General features: G+C 41.4%; 1 protein-coding gene across 1 annotated transcript in view; it reads left to right on the top strand.

The window, feature by feature from the left end:
* Positions 1–18189: 18189 nt before the first annotated feature.
* lekr1 (Leucine-, glutamate- and lysine-rich protein 1) overlaps positions 18190–23684 on the top strand; it is a 99598-nt gene continuing 94103 nt past the window's right edge. Inside the window, 2 exon segments of the mRNA XM_085245464.1 lie at positions 18190–18830; positions 23093–23175. Of these exon segments, the coding sequence (XP_085101590.1) occupies positions 18827–18830; positions 23093–23175 (87 nt within the window). The 5' untranslated portion in view covers positions 18190–18826.

Here is a 23684-nt window from a genome sequence, read left to right as displayed (position 1 = left end):
ACTCTGCTGAGGGAAATGCATCTGAAAGCAAGGGCTCAACATTTTTGGAAATAAGCCCATTTCCATTCCTAATATTAATATCACTCCCCACACCTGTGCAGTAGATGTAAGGCTCAAACCAAATCATTTATACTTATCTAAGTTTAAAGACTGGAAACAGTTAGCTGACTAGTTTCCAGAATGGAAATAATGTCTTAGTCTAATGTCTTAGTATTTGCGGACAACAGTCAATATTTAGGATAGCTGGGACAAGATTTCTTATTCTGTGTGCATATATTTACTTATGAATGCTGACAATTTTTTAACAATCTATAAAAAGAAAAAAGATCCTGTTATCCCTCTTAAATGTTTAACTGTTAGCCTGTTGTTAGATATATTTAGAACACCAAAGCAATGAAGTATGATTGGTCTGTACTATTTGGCCTAAAAGTGGACTACAGACATAAACAGTACCAAAAACAGATTGTATCCAGATACCTGTTGGCCTGGCTGTGTGTTAAGGTATCACAAGTGCATTAAATTTGCCAGGAAAGCAACAGAAACTCATAACCAACCAGTCTGGAGTGATGCTGCAACTTATGATTCCTAAATGTTTGTGTTTGCATAGATTAAGCTGTTTAAAATTGTAATAATATTAACACTTAGCAACAAATTAGGAATGAAAACAGAAATGTAAAAATAAAATATGTAGCTATATTTTTACATTTTTAGCCCTTGAGTCACCTTAGATTCCACAACTATTTACTTGAAGGCTGTAAAACTTTGTGAACAGAGCAAGTTGATGAGTCATTCAAGCTCACTTCTGTCTGATGTCAGTGATACTGAGGTGAGCTGTTGACGATTTCAAAAACAGTAAGCGCTGCTGTTTTTGCCACTGTTAGCTGCTATTAGCTACTATTACTGAAACTTTCCCTGAAGTTAATCTCAGACACTTGTGTCAGCTGTCCAGAAATGAGAGATTCACTTGTCTGGTATGCTAAAAATCAATAACTGCCACAATATTTGGAAGAAATATGCATGTTTACGTACGTATTTGTATAGCGCTTTACTTAGTCCCTAAGGACCCTAAAGTGCTTTACACTACATTCAGTCATTCACCCATTCACACACACATTCACACACTGGTGATGGCCAGCTACGTTGTAGCCACAGCTGCCCTGGGGCGCACTGACAGAGGTGATATGATATGTCTAAAGATGGAAGAAAGAGAGATTCTGGGTTCATGCGGTTCACACCAGCAAGCAGCAACAGGGACAATCTGGTTTAAACCTGTATCATGGCCACTTTCATTTCAGGATGTCTGTGGGCAGTTTGAGTTCTTGCTGGCCAAACCAGTATCAAGGCAAAGCATGCAACAGACCCGACGATCCACTGTGTCCATTCCATGCTTTGCCTCTCAAAAGTGTCTCACCATGTATCATTGCGTATCATATCATTGTATATTCAGTACCAGTGTGTGTTTTGCGCTGCAAATGCCCTTGTTGCCAAATGCCATGTTCTGGTCCGATCTGTTTATCTGCACGCAAAAACCTGATTTGAGCATGTTCCAGAAAAGTAAATGCTGCAAATTCATTCTGCAAAGAGAGAATGGCTACATCAGGTATATTTTTAAAGCATGAATTTTGTCTGGCCTTTAGAGCCCGGACTTATGGAGATGTGAGGCCTGAGGTGAGCAGGAAGAAGGTGAGGTAGAGGAGCGAGAGCAGCGGTGGTGGAGGCAGATTTAGAAGAGGAAGAGGACAAAGACATAATGAGAAATAGATGATGAAATGTACAAATCTTAAAGCTAGAGCTATTTGTGAAAACTAACAAATACCTGACACTTTACAACAATTTTCAGCTATATTTAGGTGTTTATAATGTTCATTAGATTTCCCCTTTCTTTCAAAATTCTTTGAATTTCTAATAGATTTCTACTGGGGTATAGAGGGTTATCCTAAGCTAAGCTAACCAGGGGCTGGCTGCATTCTTCTAGTCAACGGACAGATAAAAGAGCGGTGTTTATCTTCTCATCCAACTCTTGGCAAGAAAGTGGCTAAAGCTGGATACAAGACGTGACCTCAATGCTGACCCTCACAGATGAGACATGTTTCTCTCTTCCCTCCCTGTAGACATATCAACACGATCGGCCTACATTTGCTGCTTGACAGGTGAGAGCAGGTGGGAGAGCCGTGGGTGTTGTTAACTCAGAGGTGAAAAGAAAGGCCCGGACTGATGTCGTTCTCCGTCCTCCCTCTGTTCTGATTTCTGCTCCTGCGTTGGCGTGAGTCTGCTCTCGGCTCCAAGGGCAAACAAAAAGGGAAACGGCAGCAGGTTGTCACGGCAACACAGGAGCTACTCATACACACAGGTGAAGTGTTTGCGTGTGTGTGTGGATAGCTGAGACGTGTGGTAAATACGTCATCATTCTGCAGCGTGAGGAAGAGCGTCAGTGAGCTGGAGCTGAGGAACCTTTCACGACTTCAGCTGATGAGTGGGCATCTAAACATGGGAGCATGTCACAAGCTTTATTTATAGCGGGCTGTATCTTTAGTAGCTGGTGGCCTATTTTAACACAGACAGTGATCTATAAGTCTCAGCATGCACCACAACATGCAAAAAATAGAACTTAGAGATTGTACTATTAAATCAACCTCGTTCCTGAAAAGCATGAATGACGTACAACATAGAAATTAAAACAGGTTGTATTTATTTGCAAAGCATTTAAATATAACACTGGTTTTGAATGCAGTATCTCGAGAACAAGGCAACATAGGATTTTCAAAGTCATCCTATAGATGCATCTACCAAAAATCACAAGTTCAAATCCTGGGGATCTGGACTTCAAGGTCAGAGGTCATCACATTTATACCAAAAGCACATCTACTAGGCGGCTGGGGCATAGCAGTGGCAACTGCCAGTATTTTTTGCATTTGCTGTCAGGAACATGCAGGCTGCTGATGGTAATGTAACGATGTGGGGAATATTTTAATAAGCCTCTAGTACCTAGAGAGAGAGAGCTGAATCGGTCTATAGCTTTTTGTCAAACTCGGGGACCACAATGCTGGTTTTTGTGTAGCCATTTCCCTCATTGCAGAATTTCAAAGATGGTGGTTTTGATTTTTGTGAAGGAGTCGCTCTCATGACTCGTCAAGTGATGCCATTGACTGGCCAGTCGGTGCCATGCAGTCTTTTGATGTCCCATTGACTCAGCTTGCTTGGAACCGCCAGACAGGTCCTACCTGATACAAGATGCTACCATGAAAAAGCCAAAAACCCAAGTCCAGCCAAGTATTGACTAGTGAAAAAGGTCAGTGCCCGAGTATTGTTATACAACTTATCTGAAGTTTGTTCTTATGGTCTCATGTTATTATCTTTATATACTCCTGCATTCTCTGTTGTTTCATCTGCTCTTCTGTCTGCTAACAGCCTTTGAGTTTCAGTAAGGATGCACCCATAGATTGGCAAACCTTTTTTGAGGCATATCTGACAACCTTTGCTTTGCATTTTTACTCAGTTATGACGCATGCTTACTGTGTTTCTTCACACCACATATTCTCTAATGTGAATCTCAAAAATACCTCCAGCCCCCCCAAAACAAAGAAAAAAACACTATTTCTTAGAAAACACTGCCACTTCATCTTCTTTCTTGTAGTTTACATCACTAATATGTGCAAAGCTTATGACTTTTTGGTTACCTTTAATCTAGGTGTCTAATATCTATTTAAATGTAAATGTGCTAGTAATATCTGTTTAAATGTTTTCCTGTGATTATTTTCATGTTCGCTTCAAATAAAATATCTTCCTCTGCTGGTACTTCTGCATGTGTGTACATTCTACGTTTTGGAGAGGCGAAGCATGAAGTGGACACGGTGGACCGGCGTGTCTATTACACGCCTTGGGGTGATATCGCGTTGAAATGTGGGACATTGCCTAAAGATGTGGAATAGAGAGACAAGAGACAAAAAATGCCCATTTAAAGAAGGATATCTGATTACCCTTGGTGGAACGGGAGATTTGCATCACAGGTGTGCAGCAAACCAATCAGCATGATCTGCACTCATTATGGCAATATGGATCAAAATCTCAGAGAATGTTTCCAGTACCTGTTTTTATTCGGAGCAACACATCCTGCCATCAACGCAATGGCTTTTCATTTCAGGGAAGTGTTTCTTGTGTCAGGAAGACAATTACTGCCGAACACACATATTCTAAAAGCATGGCACTGTAGAAAAAGAGTCCAGCTCAGGCTGGAAACCTCAAACTGCTGAGCATCTAAAAATCATGTAAGAATCTGCTTGTTAAGTAAATATCAGCACTATTAGTTTATATATCTTCAACTAAAAACACAACTTCCAAATGGTCAGAATCAACTTTCTCAATATTTACCCTGCTTGTGGCTCAAGCATCTATTCTGTTGATTGAGTATGTCGCCTTTTGCATTTGTAATGCTTTGTGTTTTCTTTTACCTAATAGAAACAAGTCACCCAGAAATAATCAGTGCTTACCCTCAGCCTCTCTGACGTTTTGTCAGCACCAGCTATTATGGGTAGCACATCTTTAAGCTAAACTCACAGTGTAACTACAACCCATGTGCACACAGTGTCCTTGACACCAGATATTTGGAGCTTAGGAAAAGATCACTGTGGAAATTAAGGTTTGGATCAGGACTTTTTCCTAGCAAGTAATCCCAACTAGGCAGCATATTAATGACTAACTTTATGCTGTGCTGTTGTTTGATAATCTCACATTTTTTGGCTGAAGTTGGGTCCATTTACGGCCTCTCGTTTCTGCCTATCAGGACTCTCATCATGAACTTTACTTGAGAACAGTATAAACTTCATCTTACATCTGTTTTGTGCTAATGCGTTTATATTCGCCTAACCATACTGCTATGGCTAGCCACCAGGTAGCACATCAGTAGGGATGGGTATCGTTTAGGTTTTATCCGATACCGGTGCCAAATCGGTACTTTTGAAACGGTGCCGGTGCTTAAACGGTGCTCGAACCGGTGCTTAAAGAATGGAGAACACAAACTTTGTCCAAAAACCTCTCATGTTCAGCTGTTTTTTTTTGTAAAAAGATAACAATGTGTGCCTTTTCTGCAGCTATGTGGCATATATGGCATCACTCTTGGCTGGAAGCAGTGCTTAAACAATGGAAAAAACACAAACTTTGTCCAAAACCTCTCATGTTTAGCTGTTTCCCACTTTTTCTTTGGTCATTTTAGCCTTTTTGGCCAGGGTGAAGGGAGTATCTGCCATCAAACAAGAAGACAGCCGCATGTAGCTATGATGATGTTTGCTAGTTCACCTTACATGCATTAATGTAATAACGTGGTTAGCCTACTCAACGTAAATTACACACGAACAACATTAAGCTACTCACGCAGAGAAGAACGGCTGCTGCTGCATCATCATCCGTCATCATTTCTGCTACACTGGCAGGGCTAGGGGCCAGGACTCTATTCTTCGGGTTTTTGGGGGATGTTGCTCCGGGTCCGATAACTGGCAACCCACCCGACGTGCACGGTGTGAGGTCTCGCAGCAAGCTATCAAATACGGCGCATTTCTCGGCTTTAAAAAAAACGCTATGCGTCGCCAGCTGTTTAATCGGATTCTTGGTGTTACCTCCTTTGACAGTATCACAGTATCAGCTTAAAGCACTTGTTGCAGGCTGCTGAGTTTGCATATTTTGCTGTGAAGTACAGCCAGACTTTTGACCGCTTCGCCTTGGACATTTTTAATCTGTAGCTCTGCTCTAACCTGGCCCCGCCTACTATCCTCGGAAACGTAAAATGATTGGCTAGAAGTGTATCACAGCTCAGGAAAAAAAAGCACCGAAATAAAGCACCGAAATGTGCGCTGCTTTTCGGTCTGGTTACTACCGTTTATGTGATGGCACCGGACACCGGTACCCATCCCTACACATCAGTATATTTCAATTACCTTCCAGACATTACTGCTATTTTGTTTTGCTTTCTTTTTTCTTTTTTTATTGTTTTTTTAATTGTTTGTCTATGTCCAAAGTGATTGCAGAGACATATGTTTTAGTTTAGTTTAGTTTCTTTAGAAACATCTTTACGTAGAAACTAGCGTGCTAACGTCTTGCTAACCTCTAGCTTGGCTAAACCATTAAACTGTCCTTTTTTTGTGGCCACCTTGACGTTAAACATTATTGTAACCTTGACGGGAAAGCCACAGCTTTCGTTTTATTAAAACTGAAAGAATTTTTACAGTTTTCAACTCTCAGTGATGCCGCAGTGTTTGATTATGGGAACTGAAGGAGCGTTTGGACCCAGAAATGGCTAATGGTGTCAGACTTACCAGAATTGCAACAGATTTTGCTTTCGACACCACAACAGTACATTTTCTCAGTTCCCTAATGCTTTAGGAGTAACATTAAAAGAGGTGATGATGCAGTACAGTGGTAAAAATGACCATGTCCTAACATTTTTGAAAGCTGTTGCTGACATAATGTAAATTAATGTGAATTATATATAGGCTTCAGATGATTTGGAAATCATTTTATTCTGTTTTTAATTACATTTTACAGTCCCAACTGTATGCTCCCTGTTTGTTCATGCAGATTACTAGTATGTGTTATTCCATAAATGCTTCTCCTGCTTCCCATTAAGACAACAAGACATTTATCATTAGGATGCTCCTCCTCTTAACCACTCACGAATGTGGCTTTGATAATCTGCCATCTCTCTAGTTTCTTCTTTCTGTCTCGCTTTCTCATGTGTCATTCATGTGTCATTCTCCCCAAGAGCCCAGAGATAGTTTTAATGGCTGGGCGTGTCCATGCTTCACATGCAAATGTGGGTAAAGTAACGACCAGGCAAAATTAAGAGAAAAAAAAATTCAAAACAAATGCCTAATTAGTAGCTGGGGATTCAAATGGAGCCAAAAGCACCGCAGCCAATATAGCAAACACTTTTGAGAGGGGGAGTAAAGGGGGGGAGGTGATGTAAATGTCAGGTTTAAAGATGTGTTAATGTGCACTTTCTGGTACAGAGAAAGCATTCATTGGCTGGCTTAGGGGGCTTTGTGTGTGGAAGCAAATGCTCATATCAATGTGTGCCGTGTCAGCTCCTTCTTATGTGTGTCTAGCAGTATGTGTTAATTAAAAACGAAATGCAGAAAGCATTACCAAAGGGGAAAAGGATGTGGAATGGCTTAAATGCAAACACCTTGCTTAGCCATGCAAAAGATCAGACTGACACTGTCAAGTTCAGCTTTCACTGGTAGAATTCATGATCAAAGGATTATAATCTGATCCTGGATCGCAGCCTGGCATGAATTACAGATTAATTTGCCCAACGTTAGATACAAAGAATGGATTGGCGAGGTATAGCTGTGCAAACATACAGAAACAGAGGGATGTGCTTAAACTCAGCCCAGAACAGCTTCTTACACTTTCCAGCGCTGTGCCGAGAACGGAAATTCTATGCCTGCATGTTGGTAGCCCCACCAAAGTCAGTAACAAAACAATATGAGAAGCAAAATTAAAATGGGTGTTTTTTTTCTCCTTTTTTTTTTTTTTTACGTAAGCAGGGGGCAAATCCCTGAATGCCTTCCAAGATCCCAGTCCTAATAAACTCTCCTCCGGTCCATGCCAAGTCTAATTTGTCCTCTGCTTGTGTTTCTGTACAGCAGGATCTTGATTAGGACACACACACCCCTCCACGGGGCCACACCAACCTTATCTTACAGCACGGAAGTGAGGAAGGAACCGTCAACACTGACATAATGGGTGGGCCACTTGCAACAAGCACTTTTCCATTAGCTGTGAGGTTTAAAGACTTTGTTTTATTTATGTATTTGGAGAATAGACATTACAACACTGATACAAATTTAGCTAGTGAGAGAGGGATGGTATTAAAACTACTTCTGTCTTAAGACTGTACAAAGGACTGTGAATGTGGGCATCGATTGTAGTGTCACCCAGTGGTTTGTGTTGGACCATTTTCATTTGGTCATCGCCATCTCAGCCAGAAGTGGATATCTGGATAATTCTATTCAATCAAATTAAATTTTATTTAAATAACACCAAATCACAGCAACGGTCACTTTAACTCACTTTATTTGTTAAGGTAATGAGCAAACTTCAACTATCAGCAAGCACTTGGCGACAGTGGGAAGGAAAAAGACAATTTTTAACAGAAATAAACGTGCAGGAAAACCAGGCTCAGGGAGGGGCAGACATCTGCCGCGACCGGCTGTGGGTGAGGGGAGGGAGACGGGACAAAAGACAGACTGTGGAAGAGATAAGAGTGTGTAACTGGTGTGTGTCACTGATTTGAGACACATGCCTCTATTTGAGGCCTTATATCTACCATTAGCATGCTGATCAGACAAACTGAATTCATTCAATAAAAACATAACAATGTGTGGAAAAAGTAAATAGTAGCTATGAGAGGAATTGGTGCTTTTTGAATGGGAGCATATTGGAGGCAGAGTGGGGAAACAGCCTGCTCAGTCCACTGGTAAAACAAAATGTTTTATAGTTCATCAGATTAAATAAAGAAGATAACGTGTTAATCAGCAAGCTTCCCCTTGTTTTGAGTCGTTATCTTACACTAAACTAACTTCCCCTGGCTTTAACTGTGGCATGTGAGAATATTATCAGGCTTCTCATCAGTGGCTGAAGACTTCAAGAGAATGGGTCAGGTGTAATCGAGTGATGAAGGAGAAATAAGAGGTAGGAGGATGTGGGCAGAAGGATGTAAAACGTGTGGAGGATGAGAAGTGCTCCTCTGCTGCACGCCTCTTCCTTTCAGCAGGGGTGGTCCTCCTGGTTAGATAACCCCGGGCAGACAGCCGTGGATGATAGAGATCAGATTGAGATGACAGACTGGAGTGCTGCCTAGATACACACACACAGATGCACACAAAGTAATGAGGTGAAAGTTAAAAAGACATTGTGCAGGAAGAAAAAGTGTGCTCTATTAATGTTTCTTGAGTAAAATTGAGGAAATGAGTTTTCTTTTCTGTCCTCCAGTGCAGGAGCCTTTACCCGCTTTCATTGCTTTCCACTGCGAGTTGAGAAAACATAAGCAAATCAAGAAAAAAACTTTTTTAATGCTGTCACAATCGCAATATGTATAAGGCACCATCAGCTACGACAAAATGAAACTCAAATTATAGAAGTTCTTTTGTCCTTTTTTGCATAATCTGGCTTTTCTCCAAGGGGAAGCTGACTCTGCTCTGGCATAAAATCCAGTGGAGTGCTGCTGTGTTTGGTGTCCTTGAAGTTTCTCCCATCTCAGTAGCTCAGTCAGTGTCATGGTTCTGGGCCATGTTGGCCCAGTATTCTTAGTTTTCATGTATTTTTGTATTTTGTTCCTTATTTAGGCCATGCTTCCTGGGTTGCTCTGTTACGTTGTTCCTTATGTGTTTTCCCCTTGTGACTCTTACCCCCTGTGTGCCCCTCTGTGTATCTGTGAGCCCTCGTCTCTCCTTGTGTTTTATTCCATGTTTTCCCCAGCCCGTTATGTCTGTGTTCTCCCCGTGCTCTCTCTCCTCCTGTCTGAACCTCTGTGTACTTCCTGTTTTACTTTGACAGTCTCCCGTCAGTGTTGCATTTACTCCTGCTGTGTCTTGTTATGATTATCAGTGTCACCTGTGTTCCCCGTGTGTTCCCACTTCCCTCGTTAACCCTCTGTGTATTTATGTCTGCGTCTCCCTCAGTTTGGTGTCGTGTTCTCCCTCATGACTGTGTGCCCCTCCGTGTGTGTCCTCGTAAGTCAGTTCCTTAGTACTTCCCAGTTTAGTTTCATGTTATTTTATATTGCTGTTATCTTTTGTCAGCAATAAAGCTGTATTTTGAGTTCAGTCCTGTTTTCCCGTGAGTTTGCGTTTGGGTCCTATTTCCTGCCTGCCACACAGCCTGATCATGACAGTCAGAGTAACAATCCATCCATCCATCTTAGTCATCTCTTACTAGACGGGCTAGTTGTTGCTTTTGGGTGGTTGATCAGGAAAAGTGTTGATTGTTTTTCATTTTTTGCCAATAATGTACTCGTGGTGACCCTTCAGCCCCGATCTAATTGATTTTTACTGCAGCTGAACTCCACTCAAAAATGTGCAAAAGAAAAGAGAGGCAGATGAGTTAAATTTCAAGTAATGCAGCAAAGGTTCTAAAAAGTTATATAAACGTGATTTTCTTCTTTAATGGATTTGTAAAAACATTCTGAAGAAACTTAAACTTGTTGATTATGTGGCGATCCCTTATGAGAAGATATTGCTAGTTAACTAACCACAGTGATCTATCTGGATACATGGTGGTGTTTTTAATATATCTGTAGTTTTACATGCTTCACCTGTTGTAAAATTGGTCAATTTATGTTTTGTTTTTGTTTTGTTTTTTACAACTTCCTTTCCTTTTCATGCTGTGCATTTATTTATAGACATATAAAGTAGACAGAAACCAAAATGAATGGTTCTTATTATAGAACATTCAGGTGTAATTTTGTAGAACAGACGTTGTTGTTTTCCTTGTTCTTTGCTGACTAGAAAAAGAACATCCCGGTGCCCCTCAGGGCTCCATCTTGGGACCCTTTCTTTTCTGCCTGTACATGTTGCATATTTGGTTTAAGTAACACCAGATGCTGGAATTCACAATTTGATGTGAATTTTTGTCTAGCTTTTGCATACCCATGACTTAAGAATGGATCTCTGCTTTTTCAAACTGTGTATAAAGAATAATAATGTGAAGCTCACTGTAGATGTTATGATTTGAAAACTGTGACATAACTCAATCTGTGAAGTTTGATTTTTATTGCAGGCTCACTGTCAAACTAGATTTACTTCATATTCATTTAAAAACCACATTTATTTATGTCAAAACAGTACTCCATCTGTTAAAATGTACGTTAGGTGTGTGGATGACAGGTTCCGTTAATCTAAATAGTCATCACAGTGGCCTAACATCTTTTTGTTGCTTCACTGATACTTGAACTTTTGTATTCCTCAGGGGTTTGTGAGCTGACACAAGTGACAACAGACTAAAAAAATGTATTGTTCCGACTGGAATTTAGAAGCCATTTAAAAATGTTAAGTAGTAAAAAAAAACAAAAAAAAAAACATGGTATTTAACTCAAGCAGGATAGCTACACATTTGTAGTGTAATGTGTGAGTGCCTCTCTCTCCCAGAGGTCATTGTCTCTGGGCTCCGAGGGCTCGGACTCGGCTTCTCAGTGTGTCTTCACTAATCTGTGTTAATTGTGTCTCGCCGCCAGCTCACTCACAGCCACATATACATGCATACACTCCTCATCTCCCCTACTTGCTCTCTCTTTGTCTCTCTGTTTTTCAGGAGACCATAATCGTAGCCGCCTCAGGGTTGCTGGCTGTGCATGTGTGTTACACGGTGTTACCCATGCTGCTGAGAAAGAGCTCCAAGGACTCCCTTTACAGCTACAGCGCAAACAAAAAAACGTCTTCGTGACTTGCAGCAAAAGGGTTTTCCAAAGCGAGAGCCACCTGCCACACTCATCACACACTTCTCCCAGTTCTACAACTATGACACATATCTTCCTCGTGTTTCATCTGTCGTCACACGTCAGGGTCTGCAGCGATGAATCCTGAATCCACACTACTTGAACAGGCTCGTAGCGGTTTAGTTTAAAGGTATGGCTGGTCGATTTAACCTTGATCTTTTTTCTTTTTTTTTCTTCTTCTTCTTCTTCTTTTGTAGTACGCATTTGGCAACAGTGGGAAGGAAAAACTCCCTTTTAACAGGAAAAACCTCCAGCAGAATTAGGCTCAGGGAGGGAGGAGCAGCCATCTGCTGACCAGTTGGGGGTCAGGAGAGGGATAAAATCTTACATTGCCAAAGCACACTCCATCCATTCATCTTTCCATCCATTCATCTTTCCATCCATTTTATGTGGCTTATCTGAGTGCTGCCTGTCCTCATGTCTTCATGAAACATAGCCTTATGCCACTCCTTTGGCCCAAAAATGACTTGACAGTACATGAAACACTTATTTTTGGTTAAGCTTCAAAATAAGCATTTTTCACAGCACTGTAAATCTAAAGTAGTAACAGTACCACACGGGCAAAAACTGTAATCACAAAGCACGTTAGTGCACATTTATATGGAGCTTTTCCCACAGCTGCAATGCATGGTAAACAACAGTTATGTCTCTCTCTCTCACACACACACACACACACACACACACACACACACACACACACACACACACACACACGACAACCTCAAAAGAAAACTGTCAGCACAGTGGTTCGTTCTTGTGGCAGATTTAAAAATGTCCACTGCAGACTTGTAAGCAGTCATAGGTAGATATGGCATTCACCTTAAATATGTACAGTGGGGCAAAAAAGTATTTAGTCAGCCACCGATTGTGCAAGTTCCCCCACTTAAAATGATGACAGAGGTCAGTAATTTGCACCAGAGGTACACTTCAACTGTGAGAGACAGGATGTGAAAAAAAAATCCATGAATTCACATGGTAGGATTTGTAAAGAATTTATTCGTAAATTAGGGTGGAAAATAAGTATTTGGTCACCTCAAACATGGAAAATCTCTGGCTCTCACAGACCTGTAACTTCTTCTGTAAGAAGCTTTTCTGTCCCCCACTCGTTACCTGTATGAATGGCACCTGTTTGAACCCATCATCTGTATAAAAGACACCTGTCCACAGCCTCAAACAGTCAGACTCCAAACTCCGCCATGGCCAAGACCAAAGAGCTTTCGAAGGACACCAGGAAAAGTATTGTAGACCTGCACCAGACTGGGAAGAGTGAATCTACAATAGGCAAGCAGCTTGGTGTGAAAAAATCAACTGTGGGAGCAATCATCAGAAAATGGAAGACATACAAGACCACTGATAATCTCCCTCGATCTGGGGCTCCACGCAAGATCTCATCCCGTGGGGTCAAAATGATCATGAGAACGGTGAGCAAAGATCCCAGAACCACACGGGGGGACCTGGTGAATGACCTGCAGAGAGCTGGGACCAAAGTAACAAAGGTCACCATCAGTAACACACTACAACGGCAGGGAATCAAATCCCGCAGTGCCAGACGTGTTCCGCTGCTGAAGCCAGTGCATGTCCAGGCCCGTCTGAAGTTTGCCAGAGAGCACATGGATGATACAGCAGAGGATTGGGAGAATGTCATGTGGTCAGATGAAACCAAAGTAGAACTTTTTGGTATAAACTCAACTCGTCGTGTTTGGAGGACGAAGAATACTGAGTTGCATCCCAAGAACACCATACCTACTATGAAGCATGGGGGTGGAAACATCATGCTATGGGGCTGTTTTTCTGCCAAGGGGACAGGACGACTGATCCGTGTTAAGGACAGAATGAATGGGGCCATGTATCGTGAGATTTTGAGCCAAAACCTCCTTCCATCAGTGAGAACTTTGAAGATGAAACGAGGCTGGGTCTTCCAACATGACAATGATCCAAAACAAACAAAGGAGTGGCTCCGTAAGAAGCATTTGAAAGTCCTGGAGTGGCCTAGCCAGTCTCCAGACCTCAACCCCATAGAAAATCTGTGGCAGGAGTTGAAAGTCCGTGTTGCTCGGTGACAGCCCCAAAACATCACTGCTCTCGAGAAGATCTGCATGGAGGAATGGGCCAAAATACCAGCTACTGTGTGTGCAAACCTGGTAAAGACCTATAGTAAACGTTTGACCTCTGTTATTGCCAACAAAGGTTATGTTACAAAGTATTGAGTTGTATTTTTGTTATTGACCAAATACTTATTTTCCACCCTGATTTACGAATAAATTCTTTACAAATCCTACCATGTGGATTCATGGATTTTTTTTCACATTCTGTCTCTCACAGTTGAAGTGTACCTCCTGTGCAAATTACTGACCTCTGTCATCATTTTAAGTGGGGGAACTTGCACAATCGGTGGCTGACTAAATACTTTTTTGCCCCACTGTACCTTAGGTTGGCTATTTTTTAAGTGCACTAGAATAGATGGTGTTTGTATCGGTGTGGGCGCTGCATTGCACTCTGTTCATTGTCACTCACTAGAAACGTCTACTCCAGAAAATAATCTCCTACAGACATGACAATTTTTTTATTTTTTTTTTATAAAAATAAACTTTATTTCCTTTTGTCTTTTCAAGCTTATTAAGAAAATCAATTTAACATGCGTTTTTAAAGACTGTAGATGATGGTTATAAAATATGCAGTAGCTGTTCTAAATACACAAGAAAATGAAAGGAAATATCAATCTGAATGACCGAATGGGAGCAGGAAGCAAATGAAACAGGCGTAAAAACGAACCTTTTGTTTAAGCAAACAATCCAAAAATAATTAACTTAATTAAGATCCAGTGTTTAGCTGCCGCCGCCTGCACCCTCTAAAATAACACGTCTATTTTAAATCTCAGGCATCACGACTAAGTGTTTTAAATGACAATTGTGGTCAGTAGTCATTATAATTGCAGTGATGTATGTCAAAGTGAACTCTGTTTAACCCCACAATGGCGTTCATTTATTCAGAAGGCAGGCTGGCCTTACAGGACGAACCTGTTCCTGCCGAAAGGAACTCCGTGGAGTGTTTTGGCCCGTGTGTCACTCTGTGCAAACCCCACTGAGCTCATTAAACTGTTAATATCTGTCTTCCTCCTCACGAAACCTCAAACCTCACAAGATACTGTGCACCACCCTGGAGACAGACACACACACACACACACACACACACACACACACACACACACACACACACACACACACACATATATACAGAAGCACTCACTCCTACTCACATACAAAGCCCAGCAAAGCCTTTTCTGGTTAAATGCGTGCCTGGCTGTTTGCTTCAACGCACACACACTCACACACAGAGACGCAAACATGCACGACTGCAGCACAGGCGCTCTTATTTAAACTGATGTGAGTGCTGTCACGACATCCGACCAGTCCTATTTGTTCCACACAAGACTTGGCGTGAGAGAGCAGGGTCACCCTACTGGCTCGCATGCAAATCCATTCAGCACACACGCAGACACACACACATACAGTGAGACGGTCACTTAATAGATCCACAAATAAGCAAAAAGACAGAGAGAAAGACAGGCAAGCTACCAGAAATTCAAGCAGAAAGGGAGCAGTAGAGAACCCATTAGGGTGAGAAAGAGCGAGAAACATGCAGGAAGGGCCAAAGACAGACAGACACAGAGGCAAATCAGAATCACACACAGTGAAACTGGTAGATATATAGCTGGACAGATATGTCTACAGCAAACAATGGCTGAGGTAGTCCTTAAAAGATATCCCAAGCTGCTTCTCTCACTGGTGGCTTCAAATGGTAGGATGAGGTACTGCAAGCATCTTTATTAGACTCCTGTGACTTTCAGGAAACTGCCTCGTGACCCGTGCAGGTTGAGTTGGGTAAAAGGTTCAGCCATTTTTGTCAAAGATATGCTCATGCATGTGTGCCAGTGATGAACCATATCTGAAAGCAAAAGTGTTTATTGTTCTAAGTGGCCAAAAACTCACTCTAGGTGACTTGTGACTATAATATAAATATGGGTAAACGGATATTCACCTTTGGCCAATCTCTCACAAAAGGTGTTCACAGTGTTGTCATTTAAATGTTTGAATAAGTGAAAAAGGACAGTTTTCTAATAAAGTTCATATCCGTGTACCAAAGCGGAACATGGGAGCCATGGAACCTGAACAGTTTGCCATATGGACAGACACATAGAGCGATACCTGCATTTAAATTTAGATGGAGGTGACTCGTTATGTCTCATATGGATTGCAAATGGTGCCGGGTGCAAAGATGTTGGAGTCAATTATGGAATAAATAAGGAATGGATTACTAATTACTATATATACAGTATATACATGATGTTAGACTATAAATATATATAAATATAGGGTATAAGGATTTGTACAACAGAACAGTATAAGGAGCATGCTTTGATTCAACATACCTCTCTGAGTTTTAAAGACTGTGTGTGTGTGTGTGTGTGTGTGTGTGAGAGAGAGAGAGAGAGAGAGAGAGAGAGAGAGAGAGAGAGAGAGAGAGACTCTAGGCCTATATCTGGGCCAGCATCTGTCAAGGTTTTGGGATTTTAAGGGACATCATCACCAAATATGAAACTGGTATACAATGTAATATCACCTGAGTTATAAACAGCAAGTCAACCAAATGTGAGCCTCTGACTGACAATGGAAGCATCAACTGCCTTAGCTTACAGTAACGCCACAGCAAAGACAAAACTATACCCATCTAACAAAGAAGATGATTTGTTTTCTCTATTACTTTTTGGTAATGTTTTAGTATGATGTTCGCCCACTCAGAGTGGGCTTGCTAAAGGAAGATTATTTAAATCAAAACTGGGCTTTAACTACGATTTTCTTTCCGGGTCTCCTATGTGGGAAAGTTAACAAATAAGTATTCTGCAGATCTTTCGTGAATCACACATGGGGGTTTCTTCTCTTACTCAAAGAGGAAACAAGTGAGTGGATGGTTGACAAAACTGGGCAGGAGAGCCAGCCACAATGACGCAAGATAACAGGTGGACATGTCTTATGTTTGCACGGAGCTGACAATGCGTGATGAGGAGGAACAAAAAAAACCCAAAACAAACAAAGCTGCTCACGTATCCACTGAAAAAAGTGTGTGGGATGGGAATGTTTGGCTTATTTCACAAAAGTTATATCCCAAAACATGAAAATAAAAGCCTGTGGTTATGTCTGTGGCACATTTGGCCATTTGGCAAGGTCTTTTGGTGAGTTCCACCTGCGTATTTGGCCTCGACATTTAATTTTATTTATTTATTTATTTGTTGCTGCCTAGCCTAAATATGTCAGGCGTGACAATATTAGTCATTTCGTGCCAAAAAAAGAAGAGTGGGTCATATTCACCCCTCCTCCCTTCTTTACTTGCACGCACAGATAGACGCACACACACGCACTTTCTCCTGTAGCCCCTCCCCTCTCCTTCCTCCCTCACTGCACACACACACACACACACGTACGCACGCAAGCAAGCAGACACTCAGCATGCTTCATTATACACTTGCCCACACAGCATAGCGTGCCGGAAACAGACTCAATAGACGCCAAGCTCCCGGTCCCTGCAGGCTCAGAGCCCCTAAAAACACTGGAAGCACCTTACCGAATTAGGTTAATTTGCCACAGAGACCGCCTCAAATGCGGTTCAAGGGTAAGCCAGGCAGTTATGACAGGGAATGATTATTAGTCTTATTGTTAATATATTATAAATTACAGCTCTGGCCAGTTAACTTTGGCTGGGTTCAGAATCAGAATCAGAATACTTTATTAATCCCGAAGGAAATTAGGGGTTCAATTAGCAGATCAGCTCCTGTAGATGGACAGTTATGGCAGAGTTTAAATATACGTGAAGCAATAACTCGTGACGTGACAAAGGACTCAGCTGTGGTCACTTTGTGCTCTTGTGCTTATTTTCATGCCCTTGCCATGGGGGGGATTTGGGGATTTGGTCAGTAGCAGAGACAAAGAGGAGGTGCGTCTTCTGTCTCCTCATTTTTGTTACGGTAGGGTGAGAGGTTTATTGTCTCTGCTTGAGTACATCCTTTCCCGCTTTTGTCACGATCACCACTCGCCCCCCCGCCCACTTTCTTTCTGCTGCCGAGGCAGATAAACAGGCACGGAAGGGAGGTAGGCTAGACTTAAGTGGGCGAATGCAATTTGCATCAGAGCGACTGAGTCTGCACGATTCATTGATGGGTCCATAAATAGTGCGGCACGCATCCCAAATAAAATCAGACCAGAGATCTCACCCTGCCTCACGCTCTCAATCTCTATTAGGAAAGACGGCATTCACAATTTTCCATCAGTCACGGGGAAAAATACAAAGATGACAGCAATGATGTCACAGGATAAGGCGCAAATGTAGGTCCAATGACATTTGTTAACCATTTACTACTATGAAACAATGTGTCCTGTAAAAGCCGACCCCCTGCGGGAATGTCTGGCCGCTATTTCGCATTAGTTCTGAGGCAATGAACTACATGCACACATCCCAAACAGCGCATGGAGTGTGTGACCTGTGCATGCGAGCAGGAAAAGCTCGGATAATGTGACTTCACGGCACTGTGCGTGTCGCTGTTTTACACACAATAACTCAAGTATGTCCTTTAAAAGTGACCCATTACTTCTATGGTCTCAGATTAGGCCTACATGAGGGGATCAACGCCAGTGTCGCCTTCCTGTGTGGTGCTAATGAGTGAAGGCAGCTTCGTGTGGTAACTAGGTTAAAGTTTGTAATTGAATCACACAGAGTATCAGTAGTTTTGCTTCTTTTCTTTTTTTGCCAAACTTGCCCATGTGAAACATGACACAGCTGGTCTGTTTATGCATTTAATATTTGTGTTGTTTTTTTTATTGTAGTCATACTTGCTTTAGTAATAAACTTATGTATTATGCTGATATTATTTTATTTCAAAATATACCCATGTATACATAATAAGTATGGTTATGGTTAAAACTAACTTAAAGTACCCTATGTGCCTTCAGCACACTCCAGCTGCCCAAAACATGGAATAAGCAGTTGTCTTAAGTGTTGCTCAAGAGGTTAAAACAAAGCTGCTATAGCAACAAAGCAAACGGTTTCACAAATAAGTAACCGCTTTAAACGTGGTAGTGCGTGTCAAATGAAACAAAGGTCTCCAAGGTGGCTGCTTTTATTTTGGTAGACAATCAAGTATCCGGTGCTCGCGCTGGCTAACGTCGTGGTGATCTTTGGACGTTCTACGTGTAGTTACGTCGTAGCCATAGCAACAGCCAGCGCGTGGCTCGCGCAAGTTAAACTTGTTAATGCCTTGTTGTTATTTTTACCTATTTTTCAGGCCAGATAATGGGTAGGTAGCAGTTTGTTCTTTACTTCTTTACATAGTCGACACATAAAAAAGTAACAAGGCTGTACATTCGTTTAACCCCAGTTAACTAGACCGAAGAAGAAGCGCACTGATTTGTTTCTAGTGTTAAGAGTTTATTTTTCTTTTTTTTAATATTAGCCTTAGTTAGTTATTCTCTTTGACTCGTGTCCTTATGTTTTGTTTTTAATTACACTTTGTGACATACTGAAATTAAAAAGTAGCTGGCTGCATTCTGTACACAGCGGCTAAACACATCGCTAAGCTGATCCAGCGTTTAGATATGTGTCTGCCTTCATTGGTAATGCATGCTCAGTGCTGTCCAGTTTTTAATATTTTATTCAGATTCATTATATTATAGACGTTTCTTCGCGCCAGCTGCTGCAGGAATACAACATGGTGTTGTGTTTTGGAGGGTGGTCGTGGGAAAGCTGCAGAAAGTTTTAGGTCTATGAAAACCTCTGAAATCTCATTCAAAACCTTCTCACACCTCTGCAGATTTGGATGTTTTTCAATCATGTACACATGCAGTTTGACGCTGTATTTATTTACCAGACAGTACGGGCATATATTTGTCATACAGGGAGTGCAGAATTATTAGGCAAATGAGTATTTTGTCCACATCATCCTCTTCATGCATGTTGTCTTACTCCAAGCTGTATAGGCTCCAAAGCCTACTACCAATTAAGCATATTAGGTGATGTGCATCTCTGTAATGAGAAGGGGTGTGGTCTAATGACATCAACACCCTATATCAGGTGTGCATAATTATTAGGCAACGTCCTTTCCTTTGGCAAAATGGGTCAAAAGAAGGACTTGACAGGCTCAGAAAAGTCAAAAATAGTGAGATATCTTGCAGAGGGATGCAGCAGTCTCAAAATTGCAAAGCTTCTGAAGCGTGATCATCGAACAATCAAGCGTTTCATTCAAAATAGTCAACAGGGTCGCAAGAAGCATGTGGAAAAACCAAAGCGCAAAATAACTGCCCATGAACTGAGAAAAGTCAAGCGTGCAGTTGCCAAGATGCCACTTGCCACCAGTTTGGCCATATTTCAGAGCTGCAACATCACTGGAGTGCCCAAAAGCACAAGGTGTGCAATACTCAGAGACATGGGCAAGGTAAGAAAGGCTGAAAGACGACCACCACTGAACAAGACACACAAGCTGAAACGTCAAGACTGGGCCAAGAAATATCTCAAGACTGATTTTTCTAAGGTTTTATGGACTGATGAAATGAGAGTGAGTCTTGATGGGCCAGATGGATGGGCCCGTGGCTGGATTGGTAAAGGGCAGAGAGCTCCAGTCCGACTCAGACGCCAGCAAGGTGGAGGTGGAGTACTGGTTTGGGCTGGTATCATCAAAGATGAGCTTGTGGGGCCTTTTCGGGTTGAGGATGGAGTCAAGCTCGACTCCCAGTCCTACTGCCAGTTTCTGGAAGACACCTTCTTCAAGCAGTGGTACAGGAAGAAGTCTGCATCCTTCAAGAAAAACATGATTTTCATGCAGGACAATGCTCCATCACACGCGTCCAAGTACTCCACAGCGTGGCTGGCAAGAAAGGGTATAAAAGAAGAAAAACTAATGACATGGCCTCCTTGTTCACCTGATCTGAACCCCATTGAGAACCTGTGGTCCATCATCAAATGTGAGATTTACAAGGAAGGAAAACAGTACACCTCTCTGAACAGTGTCTGGGAGGCTGTGGTTGCTGCTGCACGCAATGTTGATGGTGAACAGATCAAAACACTGACAGAATCCATGGATGGCAGGCTTTTGAGTGTCCTTGCAAAGAAAGGTGGCTATATTGGTCGCTGATTTGTTTTTGTTTTGTTTTTGAATGTCAGAAATGTATATTTGTGAATGTGGAGATGTTATATTGGTTTCACTGGTAAAAATAAATAATTGAAATGGGTATATATTTGTTTTTTGTTTAGTTGCCTAATAATTATGCACAGTAATAGTCACCTGCACACACAGATATCCCCCTAAAATAGCTAAAACTAAAAACAAACTAAAAACTACTTCCAAAAACATTCAGCTTTGATATTAATGAGTTTTTTGGGTTCATTGAGAACATGGTTGTTGTTCAATAATAAAATTATTCCTCAAAAATACAACTTGCCTAATAATTCTGCACTCCCTGTATATTGTACAACTATTACAGACTTCATGCTGCTATACTTCTTAAGCAGACAGTAGTCTTGGTGGATTATTAAAACACAGTTATATAATCTGACTGTGCATCCTTCATGATGATGATGGCTGAAGGCACATTTTCTTTCGCAGTAAAATCCTTTTTTTTAATGGCCTTCGATGCTTATCTTTGTGTTATTTAAGCCCCCTGTGAGCCCTGTTGACTTTTTGTGTTGTTGTGTATGTTTCCTCTCACGATTCAAGGCTTACACCCGTGCTGAATAGATGAGTTTATGAACAGCTTGCCTCTCTCACATTAGATTGATTAATAGTCCAATCAGGGCTAAAGCAGGCAAAATGTCACAGGGGAACGGTTGTCATGCAAAATCGGCCTTTTATATCTGTGTCCACGAAAAAGGGTAGGCTGGCTTAATGCTGTCACAGGGCGTCACTAATTTATCTGTGTTGTGTGAGCCAGTGATTGAGGATCTCTGCTGTGTTTTAAATGCAAAGCCTAAAGCCAGTAGGGGGGCAATCAGGATATTAGCGTGCGTGAGCATGAAGCCTGGTCTTTGATTGGATTGGGTTTATGTGTCTGCATTGCCGTGAGAGTGTGAAAGACACAGAGGGAGTACTCGTGCTTGTTTACATGCGAATTCTTGAAGGTTTTAGCGGGTGCATTGGGGCCAAACTGTCTGTCTTTGCATGACTTCATGGATTACTTGCAGTTGTTGATGTTTGTCTGTCTGTTTGCATTGTGCTGCTGGCCAAATCCTTTGTGTCTGTGCTGTACGTTTTCCCATACGTCTTCTCATTCAATATCTGCCAATGACCCGCAAAGTGCATTTAATGTGTGGCACATAGCAGGTCATCTGATGGGAGTGACCTCTGGGTCTGAGTTAGCCAGAGGTATCTAATTTGAGGTCAAGTGTTGGATTGGTGTGTTCCGTTCCCCTCACTAATGGCAAGCCGATAGATAAATGCCCTAAAAGCGTGCACTCACACATAGACAGAGGCCTGGTTACGCTTGTGTTGCTGTTCTCCTCATGTGACCTTCTGCATCCATTCCCGCATGACTGACTTTATCTCAGTGGCGTCTATTACACAACAGGGAAAAGACCTTATCTGGGACTGTAGCAATTACACAAACTGAGAGCACAAGGCAGACAAATAATTGTTCTCTTGCATTACACCTATATATCACCTTCATCCTTAATAAACCATGACACACAGCACAGAAAGTTATTAGAGCCTTGCTTTTTTGCAAAGTCCCCAGGCTTGAAAATTGAAACAGTTTGCAGTCGAGGACAGGCAAGTGTTTGGCTGTGAAGTCAAAATACCTCCAGCAGCAAAAAGCTGCTACGGTCTCTTAGCTTAATGCTGTAATCTGAACTGATTAATCTACTGAATAGAGTGTACCACAAATGGGTTTAATATGGTGGACATCACGCTAAGGGATTTGCCCTTACATTAACCTTAGAGGCAAAGTGCTATTCATCAGTTTAAAAGTACCACCCACTTTTATGCTGAAAACAGCAGCCAAAATGCAGAAGCAGTGTATGAAAAACTAACTACACCCCATGATTCAGTGACTTTTAGAACCACTTTTATCAGCAATACCTTAAAATACTTTTTTTTCTGTATGATTTTCTCACTTTCTCGCAGCTTTGTGCAGAAATTTTGGTCCACTTTTCTGTATAACATTGCGTCAGTTAATTGTTCATCTGAGGTTGTACTCACCTAATTTTAAGACCTGATTTTTATGCCCCAATACATAAAAAACAGAAGTGAAAGAAGGTGTACTTTCTTTTCACTTTGCCTGCAATAGCCCCATAAAAAAAACTCCAAAAAACTATCTTTCCATTAAAAGCTTTACCTGACCAACAAAATTGCTCACAAACAATTTTTTAAATCTATTAGTCATTCAGAAATGTATTCTTATGTACCAATTTGCTGCTGTTCTCTGTTGAATCTCAGCTTGCATTGATTATTTTGGACGGCTGGTCAAAAGAAGCAATTTCAAAATGCCATCTATCCGATGTTATATAAATGGTTTGATTACTTTATTCTCTTGAAAGTGAAAGACTAACTAAGCTAATTCTGCTTGTTTCTAGGAGACCAGGAGGTGGAGGAGAAAGACATAAGCGCGGACCTTCACAGTCCTCTGATCTACCCTTTGCCTGAAGAGATTCAAAAGGTTAGCACTACTTTGAAAGTTCCTGATTATTTTGGTTAGAATTATATCTGAACACATAGATTCTAGTCTTAACAAAGCAAAATTAAGTCATTTTCATTCTATACATGTGTTTGGACCGTACTGTACCTTTTAAAGCACCATGTTAATGAAACACCATCTTGAAACCACATATGTTGTTAACAAACGTGCTTCTTTTTACAACTCAAAAATGTAAATGTGTTGAAATTACATTTGTTGCAATGTGAGGTGTGCTTCGTCGCTGCACCCACTCCATATGCTGCACTAATCCATATAATTTGAATAAGAAATGGAACAATGCTTCCTCTTGTAATCTTCCATCTGTTTTAACGTAAAGCTCGCTCTCAGTAACACGGCAACGGCAGCGTGTTGCTTTGTCTCCGTGTCAATGTGAGGTGGCGGTTGCATTTTCCCATATGATATGCCATATGGTATGAATATTAATGATCAGGGAATCTTGCTTGTTTTTCCTTTTTAACCACGAATCACAT

This window comes from Mchenga conophoros, linkage group LG14 (genome assembly GCF_057382185.1).
Source record: "Mchenga conophoros isolate Kocher_MC1m ecotype Shallow Benthic linkage group LG14, M_conophoros_male_GT1.1, whole genome shotgun sequence".
Classification (NCBI taxonomy): Eukaryota; Metazoa; Chordata; class Actinopteri; order Cichliformes; family Cichlidae; genus Mchenga; species Mchenga conophoros.
Note: the sequence above shows the minus strand (reverse complement) of the source record. Positions and strands in the feature narration are given on the sequence as shown.